General features: G+C 41.1%; 1 protein-coding gene across 1 annotated transcript in view; it reads left to right on the plus strand.

Moving 5' to 3' along the window:
• LOC126349094 (uncharacterized) overlaps positions 1-23,215 on the plus strand; it is a 932,931-nt gene that overhangs the window by 798,747 nt on the left and 110,969 nt on the right. Inside the window, exon 8 of the mRNA XM_050002408.1 lies at positions 7,550-7,615. Coding sequence (XP_049858365.1) covers positions 7,550-7,615 — 66 coding nt within the window. The remainder of the gene's footprint in view (positions 1-7,549; positions 7,616-23,215) is intronic.

Below are 23,215 nucleotides of genomic sequence, written 5' to 3' on the forward strand. Positions count from 1 at the left end.
GCGTTGTTCGACTGTGTTCAATTTCAAAGCAAGGTGGTTTTGACTTGGAAATGAAGTAATTTCCTCTCTTCCTTAAAGTTTAGCAGAACCGCCGTGTCATGCTGAAGTCTCACTTATTCAATTTTCAGTAGTTTTTCTAACTTCCTGACAAGTTATTAAGATATTAAACTCATATGCAGATGACATTAGCGTTTTTTCTGGTGTATTTTTGTGCATGCACACGTATTGTTGAAATAAAGCCAGTCTTATCATAAGCTTGTGAAAACAGTTTCGGTAGCATTATAAAAGCCAGCATCTTCTCTTCTTTGAATAAGCAGCTGGTGGAATATTTGACTTGCCTATGTAGGAGGTGCATACAATTAGGAGGTCCTCATCGTTCTTCTGCGTTTTGATCATTCTTCCGTCTGCTGTTCTCAATCTTCAGTAGTTTCGATTCCCATATCCCACACGTCATTTCTGTTTAAATCAGTATGACCATGAATGAATTAGTATTATGGGAAAACTGTTTTCTTCAGGTGCCTGAAGGATATATAGAGGATGAAACAAACGAATTTGGCTAGTAGCGTCTCCGTCAGTTTACAATAAATGCACTGAAAGTCAGTTATCCATATACCTCATTGAGAATACCAAAGTTACTATAGCAAAATTTCCCGCTACAGTGTTATTTGCAAATGATTATCAGAAGTTTTTGTCATCGATAATTCAGTGTATAGACTGGTACCTCATCTTACATCATGGCACTGTGGGCAAGTAATGTTTTGAAAACAAACTTTATCTCAGTCCCTTGCACAGTTTGCATTACAAGTGCTCATATAAGAAGCAGAGTTGTGCATTGACAAATATTTCCATCTTAAGTGTGTTGGATTGCATACAGATTTACAGAGGTGTCATGTTTTAGTTTTGAGAGATTTCTTTTATTCAGTGTAACAGATAATGGGGACTTCAGTCACCGCTTTAGCGGATGCTTCCCTCATTCCTGATCATGTTTGAGTAAATATTTCATTCACAGCAGCACCTTTCACAATACCTTACGATTTATAGCGTAAAATTATAATTGTTATGTTTTTTAATGTTGTCACAGCTATGAGGTTGCACAGCAATGACTCCAGTCGTAATCGAGGAGACGGCGGTTCAGTAGATTCTCTGAATGACTGTAATGATATTATAAAGTAATCTTCCTTGCAGCGTGTGGTTCCAAATTGTGCAAGACTTACTATTCTGCATTCCTGACAAGTTGCAAGTTGACTGCTTTTATAATTTCATGTTTAAAATCTTATTGCTATGCCATTTTGAATCCGCCGCTGTACTGTGGTATGGACTCGAAAATCAAGATAGCGTTCCATAGAGGAACCCGAAAGAGAATCTTCGATTTCGGAGCGAAGCATTCATATCTGCTGAGTGACTTTCGCTGTTAGTTCTACTCACGTGTAGTGAAGATAAAACAGAGGAAAGGATAGTGCCTGAGCAAATAGGAAAGCTAAACAAGGGGCGCTGATGCATTAGGCTCTGAGATCCGTTCCGAAGACAGCTTAGACGGTTGAGATACTGAACTTATTTCTTGTGAAAGGCAAAGATCCTGGTTGGGGTTGTGATTCGATATCAAGTTCATACTTAACGGAAGGTTTTAACGTAGCTTACATTCCTCTATAGAGAGAAACATTTGTTCTAGAACGGTGTTACCATTCTTCCGTCAAAGACCCTCTGATACTCGCCACATCTGCTCATGTGTCATTGTTAAATTTAATTAGGTTCAGTTGTTCCATGTGATAGTGAAGACGATGCTTACCGTGCGACGAGAGTTGCCGCTATTGTTGTCCGCTCCGTGTTGTATCCGTCGTTCCCTCTAGGTGGCACTTGCTGGCCGCCGCCCCACATCTTGCAGACGGTGCCCGGTTGCCATGGAAACAGCCCTGGCGGCGACCACGGCCGGTGGCGACGGCGGCAGCGGTGACGGCGCTACCTCCTCGCCGGCTCCTGAAACAAGATATCTCAGAATTGTTGGACGCTTTGTTCCTTTACACCCATTGTGCTCCTCTGTCGCAGTAATTACTCAACAGCGGCGGTGGCGAGAGAAGGGGATGACGCCGCAAGAGGGTGGCCGCGGTGGGGACAAGGTACGAGAGGGCAGACCTCGCCAGGAGGGGGAGAGGGGGGGAGGGAGCACGGGGACCTCAACAGCGGCACGCACGCAGGGGGGCGGAATATTTTAAAATGCACGTCGAGAAGTGCTCACCGGAGTGGCGACCTCCTTGTCAGGTCTGACTACACGAGCCTTGTTTTCCTTTTCCTGGTAATGAAGTTTACAGCGACGCCTACAGTTCCCACATTCCATCCTTTCTGACTAAGGCCTCAATGTATGTGTGTAAAAGAATACTGGCGAAAATATCATCATCCAATGACAGTAAGCCGTCCGGCGTGGCCGTGTGGTTCTAAGCGCCTCAGTCTCGAAACGCGTGCCCGCTACGGTCGCAGGCTCGAATCCTGCCTCGGGTATGGATGTGTGTGATGTCCTTAGATTAGATAGGTTTAAGCAGTTCTAAGTTCTAGGGGGCTGATGACCTCAGAAGTTAAGTCGCATAGTGCTCAGAGCCATTTGAACCATTTTTTCGAAGGTACAGTCTGGGCCTTTGCGATATAGGGAAATCACACAAAATCTAAAATAGGATGGCCAGACGGAGATTTCAACCGTTCTCTTCCCGAATGCGATCCCACATTTGATGTTCGACAATAGTGATGTGCTGCCTGACATGAGTTAAACATTTAGACATATTGATTGGCGACTCCATGGAGTTTTCTGTGCACCACGACCAGATAATGGATACAACTGGAAGGAGAAGCAGCGTTGGTCGTTTTTTTTTTTTTGTTTTATTATCCGAAAAATCGATTTTTGGTCACTTACTGACCATCCTCAGTGCTGTAATATAAAATTAAAATTGGTAGGCACTGGTATCAACAAGCTTAGAGCTTCGTTATTTTCAGCCAAATGTCACAACAGGGTGGGAGTAAAGCAGAGGGTTTTCCATTTGGGAGTAGGTGAGAGGGAAGGAGGATTTCTGCTCCTACTTTCGCTTGATAAGCTGGGGGAAACTCCCAGATAACTTGGTCGAAGCGAGTTCGTTATATCGTTATTTTTCAATTTTTGTCATCTGTCCACAATTATAGCTTTGATCTATGTACCGACTGTTAGACAGTTCTAAGTGTATTTGAACAGAAAGACGTAACGCAAACGAAAGCAGTTATGGCCGGCCGCGGTGGTCTCCCGGTTCTAGGCGCGCAGTCCGGAACCGTGCGACTGCTACAGTCGCAGGTTCGAATCCTGCCTCGGGCATGGATGTGTGTGATGTCCTTAGGTTAGTTAGGTTTAAGTAGTTCTAAGTTCTAGGGGATTAATGACCACAGCAGTTGAGTCCCATAGTGCTGAGAGCCATTTTTTTTTAAAGCAGTTATGTTCGAACAGTACCAATATCTGTGCCAGTAGTGATGCCAAACTTAAGGGAACCAAATAAGACATTGGAGTTTCCTCGTACTGATACACTTACATGCATCTAAACTCATCAAAGGAAGTTCTGCGTCATTCCGGTTCCCAGAACTCCTGAAGGTAGACGTTGATTGTAGATATTCTGTCACAGACACAGTAACTTTCACTGTTCGGAGTTGTCACTAAACCCTCCCAAATATGTAAACAACCATGCATGAACAGCGCCTATTAGACGGAGGGCGTCCGACAACCGATCAGTTACAGTCATCCCACCAGGAAGGACGCACACGTCTCGTGTTGTCTGTAGTTCAACTATGCCTAGACGGTCAATATCACTGTTCGATCGCGTCCGCGTTGTTAATTTCTGCCAGTAAGGGCTCTTACCAAGAGAAGTGTCCAGGCGTCTCGGAGTGAACCAAAGCGATATTGTTCTGACATGGAGAAGATACAGAGAGAGAGGAACTGTCGATGAAATGTCTCGCTCAGGCCCAACAAGGCCTGTTACTGCAGTAGGTGACCGCTACCTACGGATTGTGGCTCGGAGGAACCCTGACAGCAGCGCCAGCATGTTGAATATTGCTTTCCGTACAGCCACAGGACGTCGTGTTACGACTCAAACTGTGCGCAATATGCAGCCTAATGCGCAATTTCACTCCTAACATCCACGGCGAGGTCCATCTTTGCAACCACGACACAATGCAGAGCGGTACAGCTGGGCCAAACAACATACCGAATGGACCGCTCAGGATTGGCATCACGTTCTCTTCACGGATGAGTGTCGCATATCCTTTCAACCATGCAATCGTCGGAGACGTGTTTGGAGACAATCCGGTCAGGCTGAACGCCTTAGACACATTTTCCAGCGAATGCAGCAAGGTGGAGATTCCCTGCTGTTTTGCGGTGGCATTATGTGGGGCCGACGTACGCCGCTGGTGGTCATGGAAAGCGCCGTAAGGGCTATGCGATACTTGAATGCCATCCTCCGACCGATTGTGCAACCATATCGGCAGCATATTGGCGAGGCGTTCGCCTTCATGGACGACAATTCGCGCCTCCATTGTGCACATCTTGTGAATGAATTCCTTCAGGATAACGACATCGCTTGATAGAGTGGCCAGCATGTTCTCCAGACATGAAACCTATCTAAAATGCCTGCGATAGACTGAAAAGGGCTGTTTATGGACGAGGTGCTCCATCAATCATTCTGGGCGATCTACGGCGAACCCCGTTGAAGAGTGGGGCAATCTGGACCAACAGTGCCTAGATGAACTTGTGGATAGTATGCCACCACGAATGTAGATAGGCATGCATCAATGCAAGAGGACGTGCTACTGGGTATTATAGGTACTTGTGTGGACAGCAGTCTGAAGGTCTCGCTGCACGGTGGTACAACATGCAATGTGTGGTTTTCATGAGCAATAAAACGGGCGGAAATGATGTTTATGTTTGTCTCTATTCCAATTTTCTGTAAAGGTTGCGGAACTCTCGGAACCGAGGTGTGAAAAAATTTCTTTGATGTGTGTATTTACACCAGTTCTGCTGAGGAGAACAGTCGTTGCGTAACAATTATTTTAAAAAAGCGTACTGTATCCGCGTGGTAGACAAACCTATACTGAACAGTCTACTACTACTTTTATATTTTCTTAGTGTGAAGTTTATCACCACATTTAAATGTAGCGTAAACAGTACTACTAATCTAAGAAAATATATTCTTGCTACCGCCCATCTTCATTTGGTACCCAATTTACTTCCACCGTTGTCAGCTATTTTGAAGCCAAAATGGTAAAACATGTTTATCACTTTCAGCATACCGATATCTAACGTAATTTCCTTAGTACTCTGAGATGTAATTAGAAACTATATTAACCTTGTTTTACTTTCGATGATGTTCATTCTGTAATTCGTTTTGAAGTCTCTATCCATTTCGATAAACTGATAATCGAAATTCTCTGGTGTCTCTGGCAGAATTAGCATGTTATCAGCCAAGCCCAAAGTTTCTATTTATTCCCAATGACCTTTAACTCCCTTTTCAAATTTCTCTTTAATTTGATTTTACTGCTTGTGCAGTATATTAATTGTAAAACAATGGGGATAGGCCGTAAAATTCTGTCTCGTTTTAATTGCCAAATGCCTTTTGCATCCTTCCATGTTAAAATCACTCTGGCATGTTCAGTGTCATAACTGGCTAGCGCGGATTGGCTGTAGAACACTGTCTCACTTCCACCTCAAGTGCTGCATTTCTTTCATATCCTTTGAGTCATAAAATTAAAGTCTATGTTTTGTACAAGTTACAACATTTCGTTTTGTGTGTTTCATTTTCCTGCATGTTACGCACGATAACGTTATAATTTCAAAGTGAGTAATCAAATCTGCTTTATTCACAAAATGTTCTAAATCTACAAATGCAATAAATGTTCGTTTTTCTTTCTTCAGTCCACCTTCTGAGATGAGTTTTCTGTCAGTCGCCCCTCAGTTCTCAAAATTTCTTCGAACTCAAACCATCCACCAGATTGGCTTGTACGAGCTATCGCTTCACCTCAGTAGAAATCTTGTTAATATTTTACAATCATGATGTATTAAACGGATGGCTGGGTAATAATCACACCTACGTTCTCTAGTAATAGGATTATGAAATTCTTTTTGAAGTCTGAGAGTATTTAACCTGCCTAATATATGCTGCGTACCAAAGGTAATGGTCACGGCTAGGTAATGTCTCCCTCTTCAAGGTACGCACAAAAACTGAGAATGGGGCAAGAGATGTTGGTATGGTTACTGGAAGACTCTCACTGTAACTCTGTCGGAAAATGTGAATCTAACTTGATGGCACACAACACGCATTTTTGCACGTGGTGTCCACGAACATCTCAACCAAATACACGGCGGAGGTGGATAGGTCGAAGTGGACCAATGCCTTAGCCACCACATTCGCCATATTTTTCTCTGAACACTTTCTTGTGGAGCCAAATGAAAAGTCTTGTTTGTGAGACCTGTGCAGTCACAAGAATATCTCATTGCGCTAGTTGCGGCGTTAGGAAACATGAGGATCTGTTTTCCGTGTGTATGAAGGGATGTACCTCACATAACAATTCTGCAACGAACAGCAAGGAGCCACGCGGAGTAGCTGCTATAGACCGCAGACATCATAGTTTATTGCCTCCGCTGTGTGAATGCCGTGAAACAGCAGATTCGAGAGTGATACAGTCTCCAATCTTATGATGTATCCAAACAGTACGTTTTCGGAGTTGGGTTGCTTATCACACTTTATCTACTAGGCTCCCTCTAAAACCATTAGAATCTTGTAATGAGAATTGTGGAACATTCTGCATATCTCTTCATTCTTTCAGCCTGCGTTTATTTGCTTAGTGATGATTTACGATCTAAGTTCTTGATACTCGTACAGCTGATAGTCACTTCTCCAAAGATGTCTTCAATTTTCTTGCATGGAGCGTTAACTTTCCCATAGACGTGTATGGTTCATCTCATTCCTACTTTATCATTTATCTCTTTCTTTCGGTCTCATGTTTAGAGGTATCTAATCCCTTTTACCTTTGCACTTTTCCTTCCACTACTTAAGCACTCCGTAAGACTTACCGAAAATTTTCAGCTGCATACGTTTTTTCATAATAGTTTCAGTCGTATGAGAGTAATAAATTTATCAAAGAGTGAGTCCCTTTCTCGCTATTTTTTCGAAGATTCGGACGTAATACCTTATTGAAGATTACATCCATAATGTTTCGGCGATACGATCTTGCACGTTTAGATACATCTACGTAGAAGAGAAATAATTTTTTGTATTGTTAACATTAGTATTTATACCATATTTGTTTGTGATATCGTAACTGTTTATATCGAGGTAACATAAGGGACGAAAAATAACTCTATAGTCCTTGTAATTATCTAATCATAAGATGTACTACATGTTAGACAACCGCGAATGAAGGATTACAACATGAATTTCGCTTCAAAGAAGATATTTCTGGAATGACTGATGTGTAGACGATACAAATTCTGCATGGCTACTACACTAAAATATCTGCTGAAATCACTTTCTTTTCCTTTTCTTGTTCACAGGTCAAATCGTACATGATGCGTCTGCTGTGATCAGCTCTTTCTATTGCAGTTCGTTGAAAACATTTGGTAAGTGTCTTGCATATGTTGATTTTCAATAAGTATTGTAAATTTTAGAAAGCCTCCATTGCGAAACCAGACAATTTTACTTACAAAATATTACTTTAAAGTATAATCTCTTCATCTTCATACAGTACTGTATCCGACATCACCTATAAATTGTTCTGCACATTCTAGTCCCTGTCTCCCACTACCATTTTCTCCTCCTACTCGCCCTATGAGTGCCAAGTAGACTGCTTCTACTTCTGCTTGCAGGTTTTCCATTAAACTGTCTCTCATATTTAGTACTTCTCCGTTCGTACTTTATCTGTCCAAAATTTTTAACCTTTTTCGATGGATACTTTCAGCTTCTTCTTCTACAGGTCTCACAAGATCCATCTTTCATTCCATGGTATGCTGTGAACGAGCCGCACACTTCCAGGCGCCTCTTCCTTAGTTCCATCAGGAACACTTATTTGTTTAAGTTATCTGTCTTCACCTATGCCTGTCTACTTCTGACGCCTTCCTTCTATCGGCCATCCTGTATTATCTTGCTTCCAGGCAGAAAAATTCTTATTCTTTTTTCTCTGTTTTGTCGTTCCTAATTCTGATATTAAGCAATATCTTCCTTCCTACAATCTTAAGTTAACTGTTTTACATATTTAGAAAGCATTTCTCAAATGATTTACACATTCACCTAATAGTCAACTAGGCGAGCAACTGAAAAAATCTCACCCAAATTCTTCATCATTGCAGAAACTCAGAACCAGCCCAACACCAGACAAACCTAGACTGGCTCCCAAATCCCACAGAATACAACTTGACGAAAATCAGCACCAGAACAGAATCACGAATGCACGTTCGAAATAAAGTATCTCGAGGTTCCAAGAAACGCAGACTCCCACTGCCTGGAGTCCTAAGACAACAAATTCATGTAGAGACTGCTCAAATAATTTATTTGCACTAATAGAACATGACTATTCGCGAAGCACTGCACAGATAAATCGTGATTATAGACAAACAAAAATGTTGTGAGCAAAAAATGAAATTTTGACCGAACTGCTAAGTTTCAAGTTCTGTATGTTATGTATTTGACAATGTGGCTTGGTGCAAGCTAGCGACTATAATGAGGGAAAAGAGAGTGGACTGGAAAACCAGAAGACTTGTAAACTCATTATATAGTCGACAGGGAAAGTTGTTTCCAATCAATATGTGTTATAATTATTGAATCAGGAGATGTTGAATTTTTACATTCATGTAGGTATGTCTCAAAGACATCTGGATTCACAGAGTTAATTCCTTTCATTTCAGACTAGAAATGACTCGCTTCGTGCCGCTGAATGAGAAATGTGCACTAAAACGGAATTCCTTTCCAACCATTCCATTGTGTTGGACGTAATTTCCGTTTTGTGGTTATACATGTTCCTAATTAATCCTCGAAGGAATGGGTACGGAACCAAATATTTGGTACATTTCACCTCTATAAAACCAATGTTAAGGGAATAAAAAGTTGGAAAATTAAGTGTGAGTGAAAGGAATGAAGAACACAGAACAGTCAGAATATAAGAAGATCGAACAAGAAAAATAATCTACAGGAAAATACTTCGGTCATGACGAATCCTGGGATGTATGTTCAAATACGATATGAATTCTGAATATTGTTTTAATACTTTCACAATTCAGATCTTTGCATATGTAAGATACCTTTTCTCAAATCATACTAATTATAGTGGCACTGAATTCTGAGATTAATTTCTTATGCTCAAAAGTGTCATCCAACATATTTGTAAGATTTTATTTCCATAAAGGGACGAAACAATTTGACGTTTAAAATTATGCTTTTAAAGAATGTTTCTAAGATCACAGAATACAAAGTAGTTGACATATAAAAAAATTGCTTAATTTATCTGGGTGTTGTTCATGTTACAGGTTAAAGCATTTTACCCTTATCCCGTCATTACGTTTTCGGAAAAGATTCATATAGTAATCCAACTATAGAAGTTAAACTAGTGATATTTAGGAGCTGCAAGTTGGTAAGACAACAATATTTTCGAGATATTGTCAGTCTGAAGTAATGTTTCAGCATACAAGGAGGAACTGTACAAGAAGTTGAATTATAAATATTTTGGAGAAATTATGTTTAAAGTCTGGGCCTAATCCCCCGATAAATTAACGGTCCTCGAGACACCAGAGCTTCACATTTGGTTTAAATAAAGCTATAAACGTACAGACTTTTAAATTAAGCTGCACTTAATTTTTTTATTTACAGTATCTACACAAGTAAATACTGCATATCTGCCAACTTTCGTGGTTTTATTTCAGCAATCATGGCATACGGAAGGTAAATTGGTCACTAGCCACTTCGAAATAATTAACCCAGTGTAAAACTAGTCCAATATGCCACAATATTGATTTATTAAACGATGGGCAGTACGGTACCGGGTCGAATGCCTTTAGGAATACGTTAACAACATCGACACCGCTATCTCTAGGCTCATGTTCTGAGCGATCTGCGTTTCATTCGCTCACTGCTTGCGGAAACTCTGATGGTTCTGCAGACGAGACTGAGGTCCCATCAAAAAGCTATAATTCGCGGGCATAAAAAGTCTTCCTTTATTCGCAGTAATGGTCGAAGAGTCATATTAAACGACCTTTTCTCAATGTGAATGGCCCGCAAGATCTTCACAACGTTTGGAATGGTCCAACGCTCAGTGGTACACTGCTGCTAGGTAACGTGTACCTTCTTTTCCATGTATGTACGTGTTTCTTCGTAATTCTGTGACGCCTGGAAATCTTCAGTCAACACGTGAGTCTATGGGTACTTCCGAAGTACTTTACTCGTCATCTCAAATTCAACACCGGACGATTAGATTGACACTTGTTTAAAATATTTCACTTGTGGGGACAAGCACAATTTATAACTTTAAAGTTAAATATATCGTAACGACGGGGAGATGAGAGTGGTCACATTTTCTCATTCAGTTTACTGGTTATAGTTGAAGGCACATCACTTTTAAAGAAAAAAGAGAACACTGTCATGCTTGCAACCAATGTCACCAGTCTCAGATATTCTAGATGCAACTTGTCCGGCTGTTAGCCAAAGTATTGTATAATTTGAAGTGATTGCAAAGGAGAGCTAATCTTGTTTGTAGAAATGAAGACTCCCAGGAAATAAACAGGTATTTGCCATATTACCAGGTGAATTTACAAACACTAACCTACCTACAGCGACGTAAATGCCAATTAGGTAATAAGTTCCCAATGGGTTTCGTAAACTCCCTTGATCTAGGGTAAAGTCCGCCGCATCGAAATTTCCTACAATACCTCGATTAGCCAAATCATTGCAAAGGAATACTTTCCAGTGAGTTTTCATATTAGATGACAGTCTTCCTCCTTAAAGGCTAAAACGAAGTATATAATCAATTTCGAATTTAAATATTAATACGAAAAGGCTAAATGTTTTAAAGTTTGATTTGTGCTCAAAAGAAGCTGTACGCCACATAGGTATCTATCAGCGAAAGTGAAATTATATTTCAGGCGAGCAGGCAATGAAAGAGTAAGCCTCATCAAACGAAAGACGAAACTTCACTGTGAAACAAAAACAAAACAAGGGCCAAAATAAAGGCAGTCTCTCCGCTCAGTCATGCGAGTGGCTTGTACGGCTTCCCTCGGATTCTTCTCCCGTGTCAACCTCTTTATCTCAGAGTAACCCCTGAACGCAGTTTCCTAAATAATAATTTGTTGGATGTATTCCAGTCTCTGTCTTCCTTTACAGTTTTCACCCTCTACAGCCTCCTCCCTTTTATTCAGTGGTTTCCGCACATTCCTCGCCAATTTTGCAGAAATTCTCCTCATTTGTTATCAGTCTACCCGATTTTCAGCAACCTTATATAATGGGCCCATATCACAAAATCTTCGGTGCTCAACTTTCGTGGCTTTTCCACAGCCCATAATACACCTCAATACAATGCTCTGCTCAATACTTACGTTTTCAGAGAGGCTTCCTCAGATGATTGATACTAGTACACTATTTTGGTCAGGAATTCCCTCCCAGTCTCTGCTAGTCTACTTTTAATATTCTCCTTCCTTCGTGTACAAGATAACAGAATATCTTCACTCCACCTGCTTCGTCCTCGCTGATTTTTATATTCAGTTTATCACTAACCTCATTCCCGATACTACTCATTACTTGTATCTTTCCTCCATTTTCTCTTAGTCCAAGTTACGTCAACTTTAGATTGTTTATACTGTTCATTCCTTTCAAAAGATCCTGTAATTCTTCCTCTCTTTTATTGAGGATGGCAGTGACATCGGCGAGTCTTACCACTGATACGCTTTCGTTCTGAATTTTAATCCAATTTAAGAACCTTCCTTTTGCTTCCGTCATTGCTTATTCGAAGTACGAATACAGACTGAATGCAAGACACAAAGACTACATCCCCGTCTTACACCAATTTTACTCCGAGAACTTTGTTTTTTGCTTTCCATTCTTACTTCTTTATTCTTGTACACAGTGTATATACTACCCCACTTTCCCTATGGCTCACACTTCGAGGATCTTATGCTATGCTATACTGGTGAAAGCTTTTTCTAGATCGACAAAATCTATTAATGTGTCTTAATTTTTCTTCACCCTTGCTTCCATCATTAATCGGAACGTTAGGAATATCTCTATGACGCTTTTACCATTCCTGAAGCCAAACTGATAGTCGTTTAAAAACTTCCTTTAACATTCTTCTGCGCTTTATCCTTGTCAGGAATTAGGATGCATGACCTGGTAAGCTTATTATGTGATGGTTATTCTATTTATAAGCCTTTGGTATCCTCGGGATTATGTGGATTTTGTTTCTCATAGAATCTGATGTCATCTCTTTAGTCTCATAGATTCTACACACCAACATGAATAGTGTCTGGTTGCAAGTCTCCCCCTCCCACCAAGTGGTTTTAAGAATTCCAAAGTAACGTTATCTATACACTATTTGACTGCAAATCTTCCAAACCTCTGTTAAACTCTTTTTCTATCCAGACTCCGTTATGTCTTCCGAATCAACGCACATTTCATGTTCATTCACGTCATCAGACAGTTCTTCCCCCTCATAGACGCCAAAGTACTCTTTCGATCTATACGCTTTCTCAAGTAAGTTTAACAGTGGAATTCCTGTTGCAACCTTAATGCTAAAATATTTGCTTTTGATTTCCTCAGCCGTTGTTTTTTCTGTACGCGGAATCTGTTTATCTGGTAACCACTTCCTTCTCGGTTAGTGCATACTTTTTCTGAAACCATTTCGTCTTAGCTTCCCTGAACTTGCTTTACTGCCTTTTTATTTTATTCCTGACTTTCATAGCTTTACCCTATCCGCTTCCTAAGCGTTTTTGTACTTCCTTCTTTCATTGATCAGTTAATACATTTCTTCTGTTACCCAAGGTATCTGCTCAGTTGCCTTCCTTGTCCCTAATTTGCATGCCCAACTTCTGTGATTGGCCTCTTCAGAGATGATCATTCCTTTTTAACAGAACTACTTCCTTCGGTATTAATATCGCAGTACCTACAGCCATAAGACCATGGCATAATTCAGTTTGAATCTTTCCGTGCGTCTAGGTCTCTTCCAAGTATACCTCCTGCTGTTGTGATTTCTGAATAGCGTATGCACTATTGTTTGAATGTCGTTGTAGAACCGTATCAAACTTTCTCCTTTCCCATTCTCCTACAACTGAGTCCATATTACGCCGTAACACCATCTGCAATTTCTTCCCATACGACAGCGTTCCAGCGCCCCAAGAGTATAAATGGCATCTCTCTTTACACACTGAATTCCCCGTTGAATCACCTCACCTATTTTTTCTATCTCTTCAACTCCTGCTTGTGACGTCGGCATGTATACCTCACCTCTTGTTGTTGGTACTAGTTAACTGTCGGATCCGGTGAGAATAATAATAACACTGTCACTTTCTCTGTCTTAATAGTATAATAACTTTGTGGGATTTTGGTGCAGCCTAAATTGTTGGCATATTTCTCCCAACTCGATGGAATAGGCCAATTCCCCTTTGCAAAAACAGCGCAAAATCCAAAAAGGCAGGAAATTCTAAAACAGGCCAATTGTCTTGCGTATAAAGTAACGTAATCCAAGATGGTGAACCAAGCCCAGTTATCTGAAGTGTAAACTGTCGGGAAAACCAAGGTGGAGTATTGTTCCGGTGCTTCAAAATTCAAGTTAGCTGATAAACCATATTGGTGTAGCTCTATGACATCAGAAACAAGGTAGAAAACCAAAATTGTGAACCAGGGACGCGGGTACAGCTCTGTTATGTCAGGATCCTAGATGACGATCTGAGACAGGGGATCGAGAAGACTGGCACAGCCAGTTGACGTCACAATCCAAGGCAGTGGACCTGGGTGTACAGATGCAGCCCACTTGGTTTTCAGATTTCATGCATTCTAAGTTTAGAATCTTGTCCTGAGTATAAAATGTTGGTAAACTCAAAAGCCATTTGTTATCCCATGCCGTTAGAGTTTAGTGACGTTACTTTAAATCGACTTGTTCTACGCATGAATAGTTCCCCCCTACCACCCCTCTGATGTAGCAGTTTAAACACTTTGAAACCGAGAGTTGACTTGTCTTAACTTTAAAACTGCGCAACACATATGTAGTAGGATAGGGGTGGGATAGGACAGGAACAATTCTGTCTTTGTTATTTACACAAACAACACACTGGGGAGAGTCCGCTCCCACAGTGACACAGTTCATCACTGAGCCGTCAGCCACATAAATACGTGTGCTAGAGAATATGTACTGCTGTTGCTGCGCCCAAGGGCGCCCCTGTGTCGTGCTGGGTCGCGCACCTGCATTACCGGCTGCCCTGCCACTTGTAGCAGACTGTCTGATGTTAAGTACAGGTGTTTCTGTTTCAGCACTTTTAATGATATGTGAATGCATCCCTTCTTATTGTGTGGAAATATGCAATGCAGATGTACCTGCCTACTGTAAAACTGAACGTTTTATAGTGTTCTTGTAAAAAAAGGTGTGTGTAATCTAGATGAGACTGCATGTTTATATATTAATATGCAGTCACATTTACATATCTATGTATATGTTGTGTGGGTGTGGGTGGGTGGGTGTGTCGGCGGTGTGGGTGTGGGTGGGTGGGTGTGTGGGCGGTGTGTGTGTGTGTGTGTGTGTGTGTGTGTGTGTGTGTGTGTGTGTGTGTGTGTGTGTGTGTGTAAGAGAGGGATAGGATAGAAGAAAACGAATGATTCGATTTAAAGAAACTAGATTTATTAGACCTACTTTTTTCCAAAATAGATTTAATGTTTTAGATAATATGTTTTAACAGAAAATGTATGTCCCACATGTTGCACCAAGCCGTAAGCCGTTCACTTTACACGCCAAACAATTTAACACTGCACAGAAAGAAAGAAGTATACAAAAAGTATTTCTCACAGGTTAGTATGATTTTACTGTTGTGCACTGACAGATTTTTCTTCCAGCATCTCAGAATAGTCCTAGCACATTCAAAATGTTGTAGCACATTTGACATACTTGCAGGTTTATCATTAGCTGGTACGCTTGAACCACAGTTGACAGGAATACTTACAGTCGCCCTGTGAGACATAACATTAAACTTTTCTGGCGTGGCCTGCAACAGCGAAACTTAACCTAATATGCAAACAATAAATGAAATATTCACACTGTATCTTGCATACACAGTATATACTAGCACACATGATGTGCGAAACAAACTAACCCAGATACGCAGTATGCATTCACATGAACATGCAATCTCATGTACAGATATAGATATATTCACATAGATACCTATATACACTGTATGAGAAGCAGCTTGTACTACTTGACAGGCATCTGCACTAGACATATATCGCATGCATTCACACTATCAGTAATGTCAATAATGTGCTTTTCGTGGGTCTCTGATTGCATCAGCACAAATGATCGTCTTGCCATCATGTGATGAAAACGAATTCTCAGTTGCAATACAGTATGCAACTCTCATCCTCATGGTTGAATACTCACTTGGCGCACCATACGTGGAGGAGGAGATGGAGTACTACCAACACCACCAACAGGTACCGTACAGTCACGAGAGATATTGAAGCTGCGTGATGTACACCCTTAGACTGTCTATTGATAGCACCTGTGTCTGTATTGTATGCACACGTTTTTAAGTGGAGACCTACAGACTTCACAACACCCATTTGCCTCACCCTTAATCCAGTCGATAACCTTATCGTTGGGTAGCTTTACACCTAAAGGGTTATTAGCTGCATATCCAGATGTGTAGAATGCATCAGGGTGGTACCTTATTACTTCATGTGAATTGCAGTCCTTCACCTAATAGGTGAAGCTGTCCGTATGTATATTGACTACTGACATAAACTGCGTTGAGGAACCGTTTGTTTTAAAAAAGGGGAAGTACCTGCATTCCTTTTGGAGTCAATAATACTTTATCTGTAATAACTGAACTAAATCAGAAAGTAGCGGTAACTGAGGTTGCTGAACTATGCTACAGTCATTGCACTGATACTACTTTTTCTTTTGGTCGCCCGAACGGGTTATTGTCATCACCAAGCAGTTTTCATACGATATTGGATATTTCTTTAGATAAAACAAGGGAGACGGCATTATTTGGGAGATTTTCCAATTTATTATCAACAACTGATGCAACTGCGAAGTCCACCTTACGGCATGCTCGCGCGTGTGACGGTCGTGGTCACAAATTACTTAAAATAATTGAAAAACTAGATCTAATAATGAGTGTGGACAGCCACCCACTTTTAAGAATAGAGCAGGCTTCACGGAAAATAACAAATTGGTCTTTTCACTAGTTTTGAACTACTAGTGATCACAATGCAATCCTTATTAAAATGACACAGGGAGTTAGTTTGGTAAGCGATGTTGGTTTCACAAAAAGACTGGATTTCAGACAGGCAGATTGACAAAAGACAACTAAAATATTAGTGACATCCGGGATGGATATTTGCTATGGTAATACAGACTTTAGGGCACTTTAAATGACGATAGTATTAGAAAGGTCATAAAAGGAAACAATACCATCCAAATACTCAGCCTTAAACGAAGGCATTCTGGACACTGGAAGATCTATGAGGTCAACGAGACGGCTGTACCAGGAGATCAATGACTGCAGAGGAATAAGAACGCAGACTGGTCCTTCATAGTCGTGCGAAAAATACCTACTATGATAGGTTAAGTGACATTAAGCAGCGCTACTAGAAAAACCGCTTACCGATCTATACTGAAATGAACGTGCGGGGCAACCGTATAAGCGATTAACTGAGAACGTTAAGTTTCCTTTTGTACTGTCGACACTACGAATGGAGGATGGACGAATGACAAAAGGATGGAGAGAATCAGCAGAGTATCTGTTGAAGACTGTTTCAGAGGACGATAAGCCCGACAGCGACGATAAATTGCAAGCGCAACCTCAGGCTGCTTTGTGCAAATAATATGACAACAATTCACTCGTTGTCCCTTTCGGTCAACCGGAGGTAGAACGTGCTACACACAGGCTTAAGAAACGCAAGTCATCTGTACTGATGGCATACATCACGATGTCTTACATCCTACATAATAGCTTTCTTAACATTACAGTTAAACCAACTCTTCTTGAAGGCAGAATCGTGCAACAATGGAAAATAGCCCGGGTAAGATAAGAATCGTATGAAATTAAAGAACTATGGGCCTATCTGCTTGTTCAGTACACTGGCTAAGGTGCAGAAGTGCCTCCTCTGTCACAGGATTCTGTCTGATAGAGGACTCGTCGGTCTTATCCGGCTCCACGTCGGATTCCGTAAGTTGATCTCTCTGGATGATACATAAATGAGACACACAGGTCGTGGACTAAAGCATATACAACCTTTGACCATAAATCGGAACACGCAGTTTTTTCGAGAACTACAGAAACGTAGGTGCCTTTACTACAGCCCGATATATTACTGCAAAGATCGCACAGTGGAATGCCAGTCTGTTGGGAAGAAGGAAAATACATAAAGTTTCTCTTCATTTTGGAATCTCACGATATACTTCTACATGTACATAGTTACCCTGCAATTCACCTTTAACTTCGTGGTAGAGTGTTCTTCAGACAACTCCTACACTATTTCTCTACGGTTCTACTATTTAACAGGAGCATGGAAAAAATAAACAATTAAATCTTTTCGTACGAGCTTTGATTTCTCTAATTTTATTAAGATGATCATTTTTCCCTATATAGGTTGTGGGACAGTAAAGTATCTTCGCACTCAGAGGAGAAAGTTGGTCACTGAAATTTCCTGAAAAAATCTCACCCAAACGAAAAACGCCTTTGTTTTATGACTGCCACACCAACTCGCTCATCATATCCACGACACTCTTTCTCCTACTTCGCGGTAATACAAAATGAGCTTGCCTTCTTTGGACTGTGTCTATGATCGTCAATCCAGTTTTGTAAAGACACAATACCGCACAGGGATAGCCTAGCAGACGCTGCACAAGCGTTAATATAGCCAGTCTCTTTAGCAAACCTGTTGCATCTCGTGTGTTCTGCCAATAAAACCAAATCTTTGTTTTGCCTTCCCCACAACATTATCTATGTGATCGTTGCAACTTAATTTTTTCGTGACTGCAGTTCCTTGATATTTAACTGTATGGAAGGACTTTAAATTTGTGTGATTTATAGTGTAACCGAAATTTAACGAATTTATTTTAGTACTCGAGTGAATGAATTCACACTTTTCTTTAATCAGAAATAATTACAACACTTCGCACCCTGCAGATATTGTGCTTAATTCATTTTATAATTGGTTTTGATTTTTTGATGCCTTTAGTAAAAGGTAAATGACAAGATCATCTGCAAAGAGTCTAAGAGAGCTGCTCATATTGTCTCCTAAATCATTTATATACGTTACGAACAGCAGAGAGCATGCAGCGTATCCTTGGGGAACACTCGATATCACCTCCATTTTACTCGATGACTTTCCGTTTATAACTAAGTACTGCGACTTTTGTGACAGGAAATCACGAATCCAGCCGCGCTACTCATGGTTGCTACGCATAAGTCTGGGTGTACTGTAGGACTGGAAGGCTCGCCTCTGTTGTGTGATTTAAACTTCTTCACTTCACCGAGAGTATCTACTTCTAAGTTTTGTTGGCAGCTGTTCTTTATTCGGATTCTGGAATATTTACTTGGTATTGTTTGCTAGAGGGATCTCAGAAAACTGAGAGTAATAACTCCACATTAGAAGCTCTGTCATTGGTAATATTACCATTGGTATCGTGTAGTAAAGGTATTGATTGTGTCTTGTCGCCAGTGTAGTTGACATGATGACCAGAATCTCATCTGATACTCTGTCAGATTTCGAGACACAGTTTCGTTGTGGAAGCTATCAAAAGAATCTAGTACTGAACCCCGTACTAAGTCTCGAGCTTAAGTATAACATCGTCATTCTTGGATATTTCGTGTTCTTTTAAATTTGGTGTTTACGTTGCTTTTACGACAGTATTCTGACTATTTTTATGTACCATGGGGAATTAGTGCCATCTTTGATTAATTTATTCGGTATAAATGCTTTAATTGGCGCCAATACTATTTCTTGTGGCTGAACCACAGCTCGCCTATACTTACATAGATAGTTGGGGAGGACTGCAGATTGCCTCTTACCCTCTGCTACAGTTACTGGAGGGAGAGTAGGAGATGGAAGATGCTGTAGCTTGTTCGTTTCTATTTCCGAAAACTCGTGGGTTACGTTGGAGCAGAAGGCAAGTCGCATTCTCTCACAGATGCAGCAGTGGTGTACCAAGAATAAATTAACTATAGCTGCGCATAAAACCACCTATAGTTTGCTAAAAAATCGCCTGTCATCGGCTAGAAATCCCATGTTAAGCTTGGACGTGTGCTCTAACGCCGCGACAATGCCACAGTTACTTGTAAATATTGATGGATGAAGGAGCAACTTTCATCGGTCATATACACTGAAGATCCAGAGAAACTAGTACACTTGCCCAATATCATGTAAGTCCCCCGCGATCACGCAGAAGTGTCGCAAATTGACGTGGCATGGATTCTATTAAGGTCTGAAGTAGTTCTGGAGACAATTGACACCATAAATCCTGCAGGGCGGTCCATAATTCCGTAACATCATCCCAGATATACCCAATAAAGTTCATGTCTGGGAAGTTTGGTGGCCAGCGGAAGTGTTTAAACTCAGAAGAGTGTTCCTGCAGCCACTCTGTAGCAATTATGCATGTGTGGAATGCCAAATTGTCCTCATGAAATTGAGGAAGTCCGTCGGAATGCACAATGGTCATCAATGATTACAGGTGATCATACAGGATGCTTACGTACGTGTATAGTATCTACCTGTATCAGGGGTCCCGTATCACACGAACTGCACAAGCTCCACACCATTACAGAGCCTCCACCATCTTGAACCGCTGCTGGCATGCAGGGTCTATGGATTCATGAGGTTGTCTCCATACCCGTTCTTGTCCATCTGCTCGGTACAATTTGAAACGAGACTCGTCCGACCAGGCAACATGTTTCCAGTCATCAACAGTGCAATGTCGGTGTTGACGGGCCCAGCCGAGGCGTAAAGCTTAGTGTCGTGCTTTCATCAAGGTTACACGGGAGGACCTTCGGCTTCGAAAACACATATCGATGATGTTTCGTTGAATGGTTCACACACCAACACTTGTTGACAGCCCAGCACTGAAATCTTCAGCAATTTGCGGAAGGGTTGCACTTCACTCACGGTGAACGACTCTCTTCAGTCATCATTGGTCCCGTTCTTGCAGGATCTTTTTCTGGCTGCAGCGATGTCGGAGATTTTAAGTTTCACTAGAGTCCTGATATTCACGGTACACTCGTGAAATGGCCGTACCTGAAAATCCCCACTTCGTCGCTACCTCGGTAATACTGTGTCCTATCGCTCTGGCACCGACTATAACACCACTTTCAATTTTGATAACGTGGCATAGTAGAAGCAGTAACCGATCTAACAACTGCGCCAGACAGTACATAGGGGCTGTTGACGGCAGCACCGTATTCTGCCTGCTTACATTTCTCTATGTTTTAATATGCATGCTTATAACAGTTTCTTTGGCGCTTCAGTGTAGTTAAAGCTACGCAAAATTTGCCTGTACAATGAAGTATAAAATTCCACCTTACGCAATTAGATTCTACTACAACACCATTTTCTTCTCAATAGTTGTCTCTGCGGCAAGCCTATGGACACATCGGCTTTGTTACCAGACAGGTATAGGTCCATCTCTCGGCGGGCGCAGAGGGGTGTGTTCTTGCGGTTGACTGTGGCCCTCGATACCACTCCCACTCTGGCTCTGTTTGTCGAACAACTAGTAGGTACGTTTCCAGTGGACATCACTGCATGTTACTGTCTGCTAATATTCAAACTGTAAAGCTAACATTCAGCACTAATGTTGACAATAGGATACAACTGGAGTCGTGAAGATCAGATGAATGGGAACGATACTGGAACTCATCAGACATGAGTATTCGAGTAAGTGAAATTTTCCCAAACATGAGGGAAAGAGAAGATGTTTTCAATCAACCTCAGTTGTAGAATGATTCATTTTCTTTCGGGAAATGGCCCATCCCCAGTAACGTGCACACCGTTAACAGGCGCAGTATAAGCATATGCGATTAAGATGTATAGGGCCTTTTCGAACGTGGAGACTTGCAGTGCCCCATTAAAGATGTTCATGGGACAGGAATCCATAAAAATAGCCAAACTTCCGTGACAAAGTTGAAGAGGTACCATGAAAACTGGACTGCACGACACGAGGTAAGACATTTTCAAGTAAAAGATGACGCTTTCGGGCATCGTCCAACAGGCTAGGCAACGAGGACAATTCCAGTGATCAGACAATCATTACAAATGCAGATTACGCTGTGCCGCCGACGTTCTGAGAAATCGTGGGTGCCAACCGTCGAAGCTTCCTTTGTATATCACTCAGAGGTGTCCATTTACAAACGTTGGCTGTGTACATGACGCAGACCCCACATTACACAGGTACCAAGACTACAGCGATGACCACTCACCTGATGATCATGACATATATGAAGGATAACTTACTACATATATTAACTGTGAACTCTGTAATTTTTATTTTTCTGCCAATGAAAAAACCTGAAGTATTATGCTTAATTATATTTGCTGAGTAAACTTTGTGATGTAAAGTGGAATTTCAGTAGTGGAATATTTTGTAAAGTAGTCTCAGACCCTATGTAATCTAGTAGTGTTACTCAGTCACATCTAATAAGCCAAGTCCAATGCAGTAGTTTAGAAAAAGTTTGCTTAGCTTTAGGAGTCCTGAAAATCGAGTCATTCCGATACCACCACTAGTTTCTGGACGTATATATAAGGTAGTATATGGTAAACAGACTTTTCTTTTCATTCTACGTTAAAATTGTTTTTACATTACATGACAATTGATTTGTTTTATATTTTTAGTATTTTTAGCAGTGTTGTATGATCATTTCCACGACTTGCTATTGTAAACAAGACAGCAGCACATTGTTATGTAGAAATGTCTACGTCCATACAAATTAATTTTGGATCTGCAGATTACGTTTTTTGTAAACTCATTAGTGAACTCTTATATGTAGACTTTAGGTAGATATAATATCCACTTACCCACATAAACAGGTTTTATGAATATCGAAAGGCTAGCCATCGCCATAGTGATGAAGTCTTCTCTGTAGAGTGTGTCTCATTTAAAATTTGGCCTGGAGATATGATCAGCTGCACCGTAATGCCCCTCTGAGTGGGTAAGGAACTGATTTCTCCATGTTCTCTAACAATTTCGTTGGTTTTGTCCAAAATTGTATTTTCATTACTTTATAAAACTTTTCTCGGAAATACACGTAGCGGGAACCCTCTTTTCGATATTTCAGCCAATGTGTTCATCCCACCAGGGTGGCTGCTTGAAGGAAATAGCACAAGTGACTATTCAGTTCCAAACCAAACTCGAGACATTACTGGAGATTAAAGTAAGGCATCATTTTCCTTGTGTTACGCTCGAGAACTGTCAAAAACCTGTTGAGGGAATCAGTTGACGGAACTTGGTGTTCTGGACACTACAGCATATTGCTGTGGGCATCATGAAAACTAACAGGTTATGTTACATCTACCTCTGATACGTATCTCATTTCAGTATCTACGGGGACATCTGGGAATTTGCGCCATCTACTGATGTGTTTATTAGACAGCCACTGGAAAACTCAAATAGTTAGAGATTCTTGCACTGCATGCCCCTGTAAATTGCCTACATCTACATGTATGACACAGCTTCTGTTGGCAGATTCACTGAACTGTTGACGCATTCACGGATTATTTGCTTGGCATGCCTATGGGAAAATTAGCAAAGCTTCTGGAAATCCGGTGTTAGAGAAACAAAAAAATGGTTCAAATGGCTCTGAGCACTATGGGACTTAACATCTGTGGTCATCAGTCCCCTAGAACTTAGAACTACTTAAACCTAATTAACCTAAGGACATCACACACATCCACGCCCGAGGCAGGATTCGAACCTGCGACCGTAGCGGTCACGCGGTTCCAGACTGTAGCGCCTAGAGCCGCACGGCCACACCGGCAGCTTG

This window comes from Schistocerca gregaria, chromosome 1 (assembly GCF_023897955.1).
Source record: "Schistocerca gregaria isolate iqSchGreg1 chromosome 1, iqSchGreg1.2, whole genome shotgun sequence".
Lineage (NCBI taxonomy): Eukaryota > Metazoa > Arthropoda > Insecta > Orthoptera > Acrididae > Schistocerca > Schistocerca gregaria.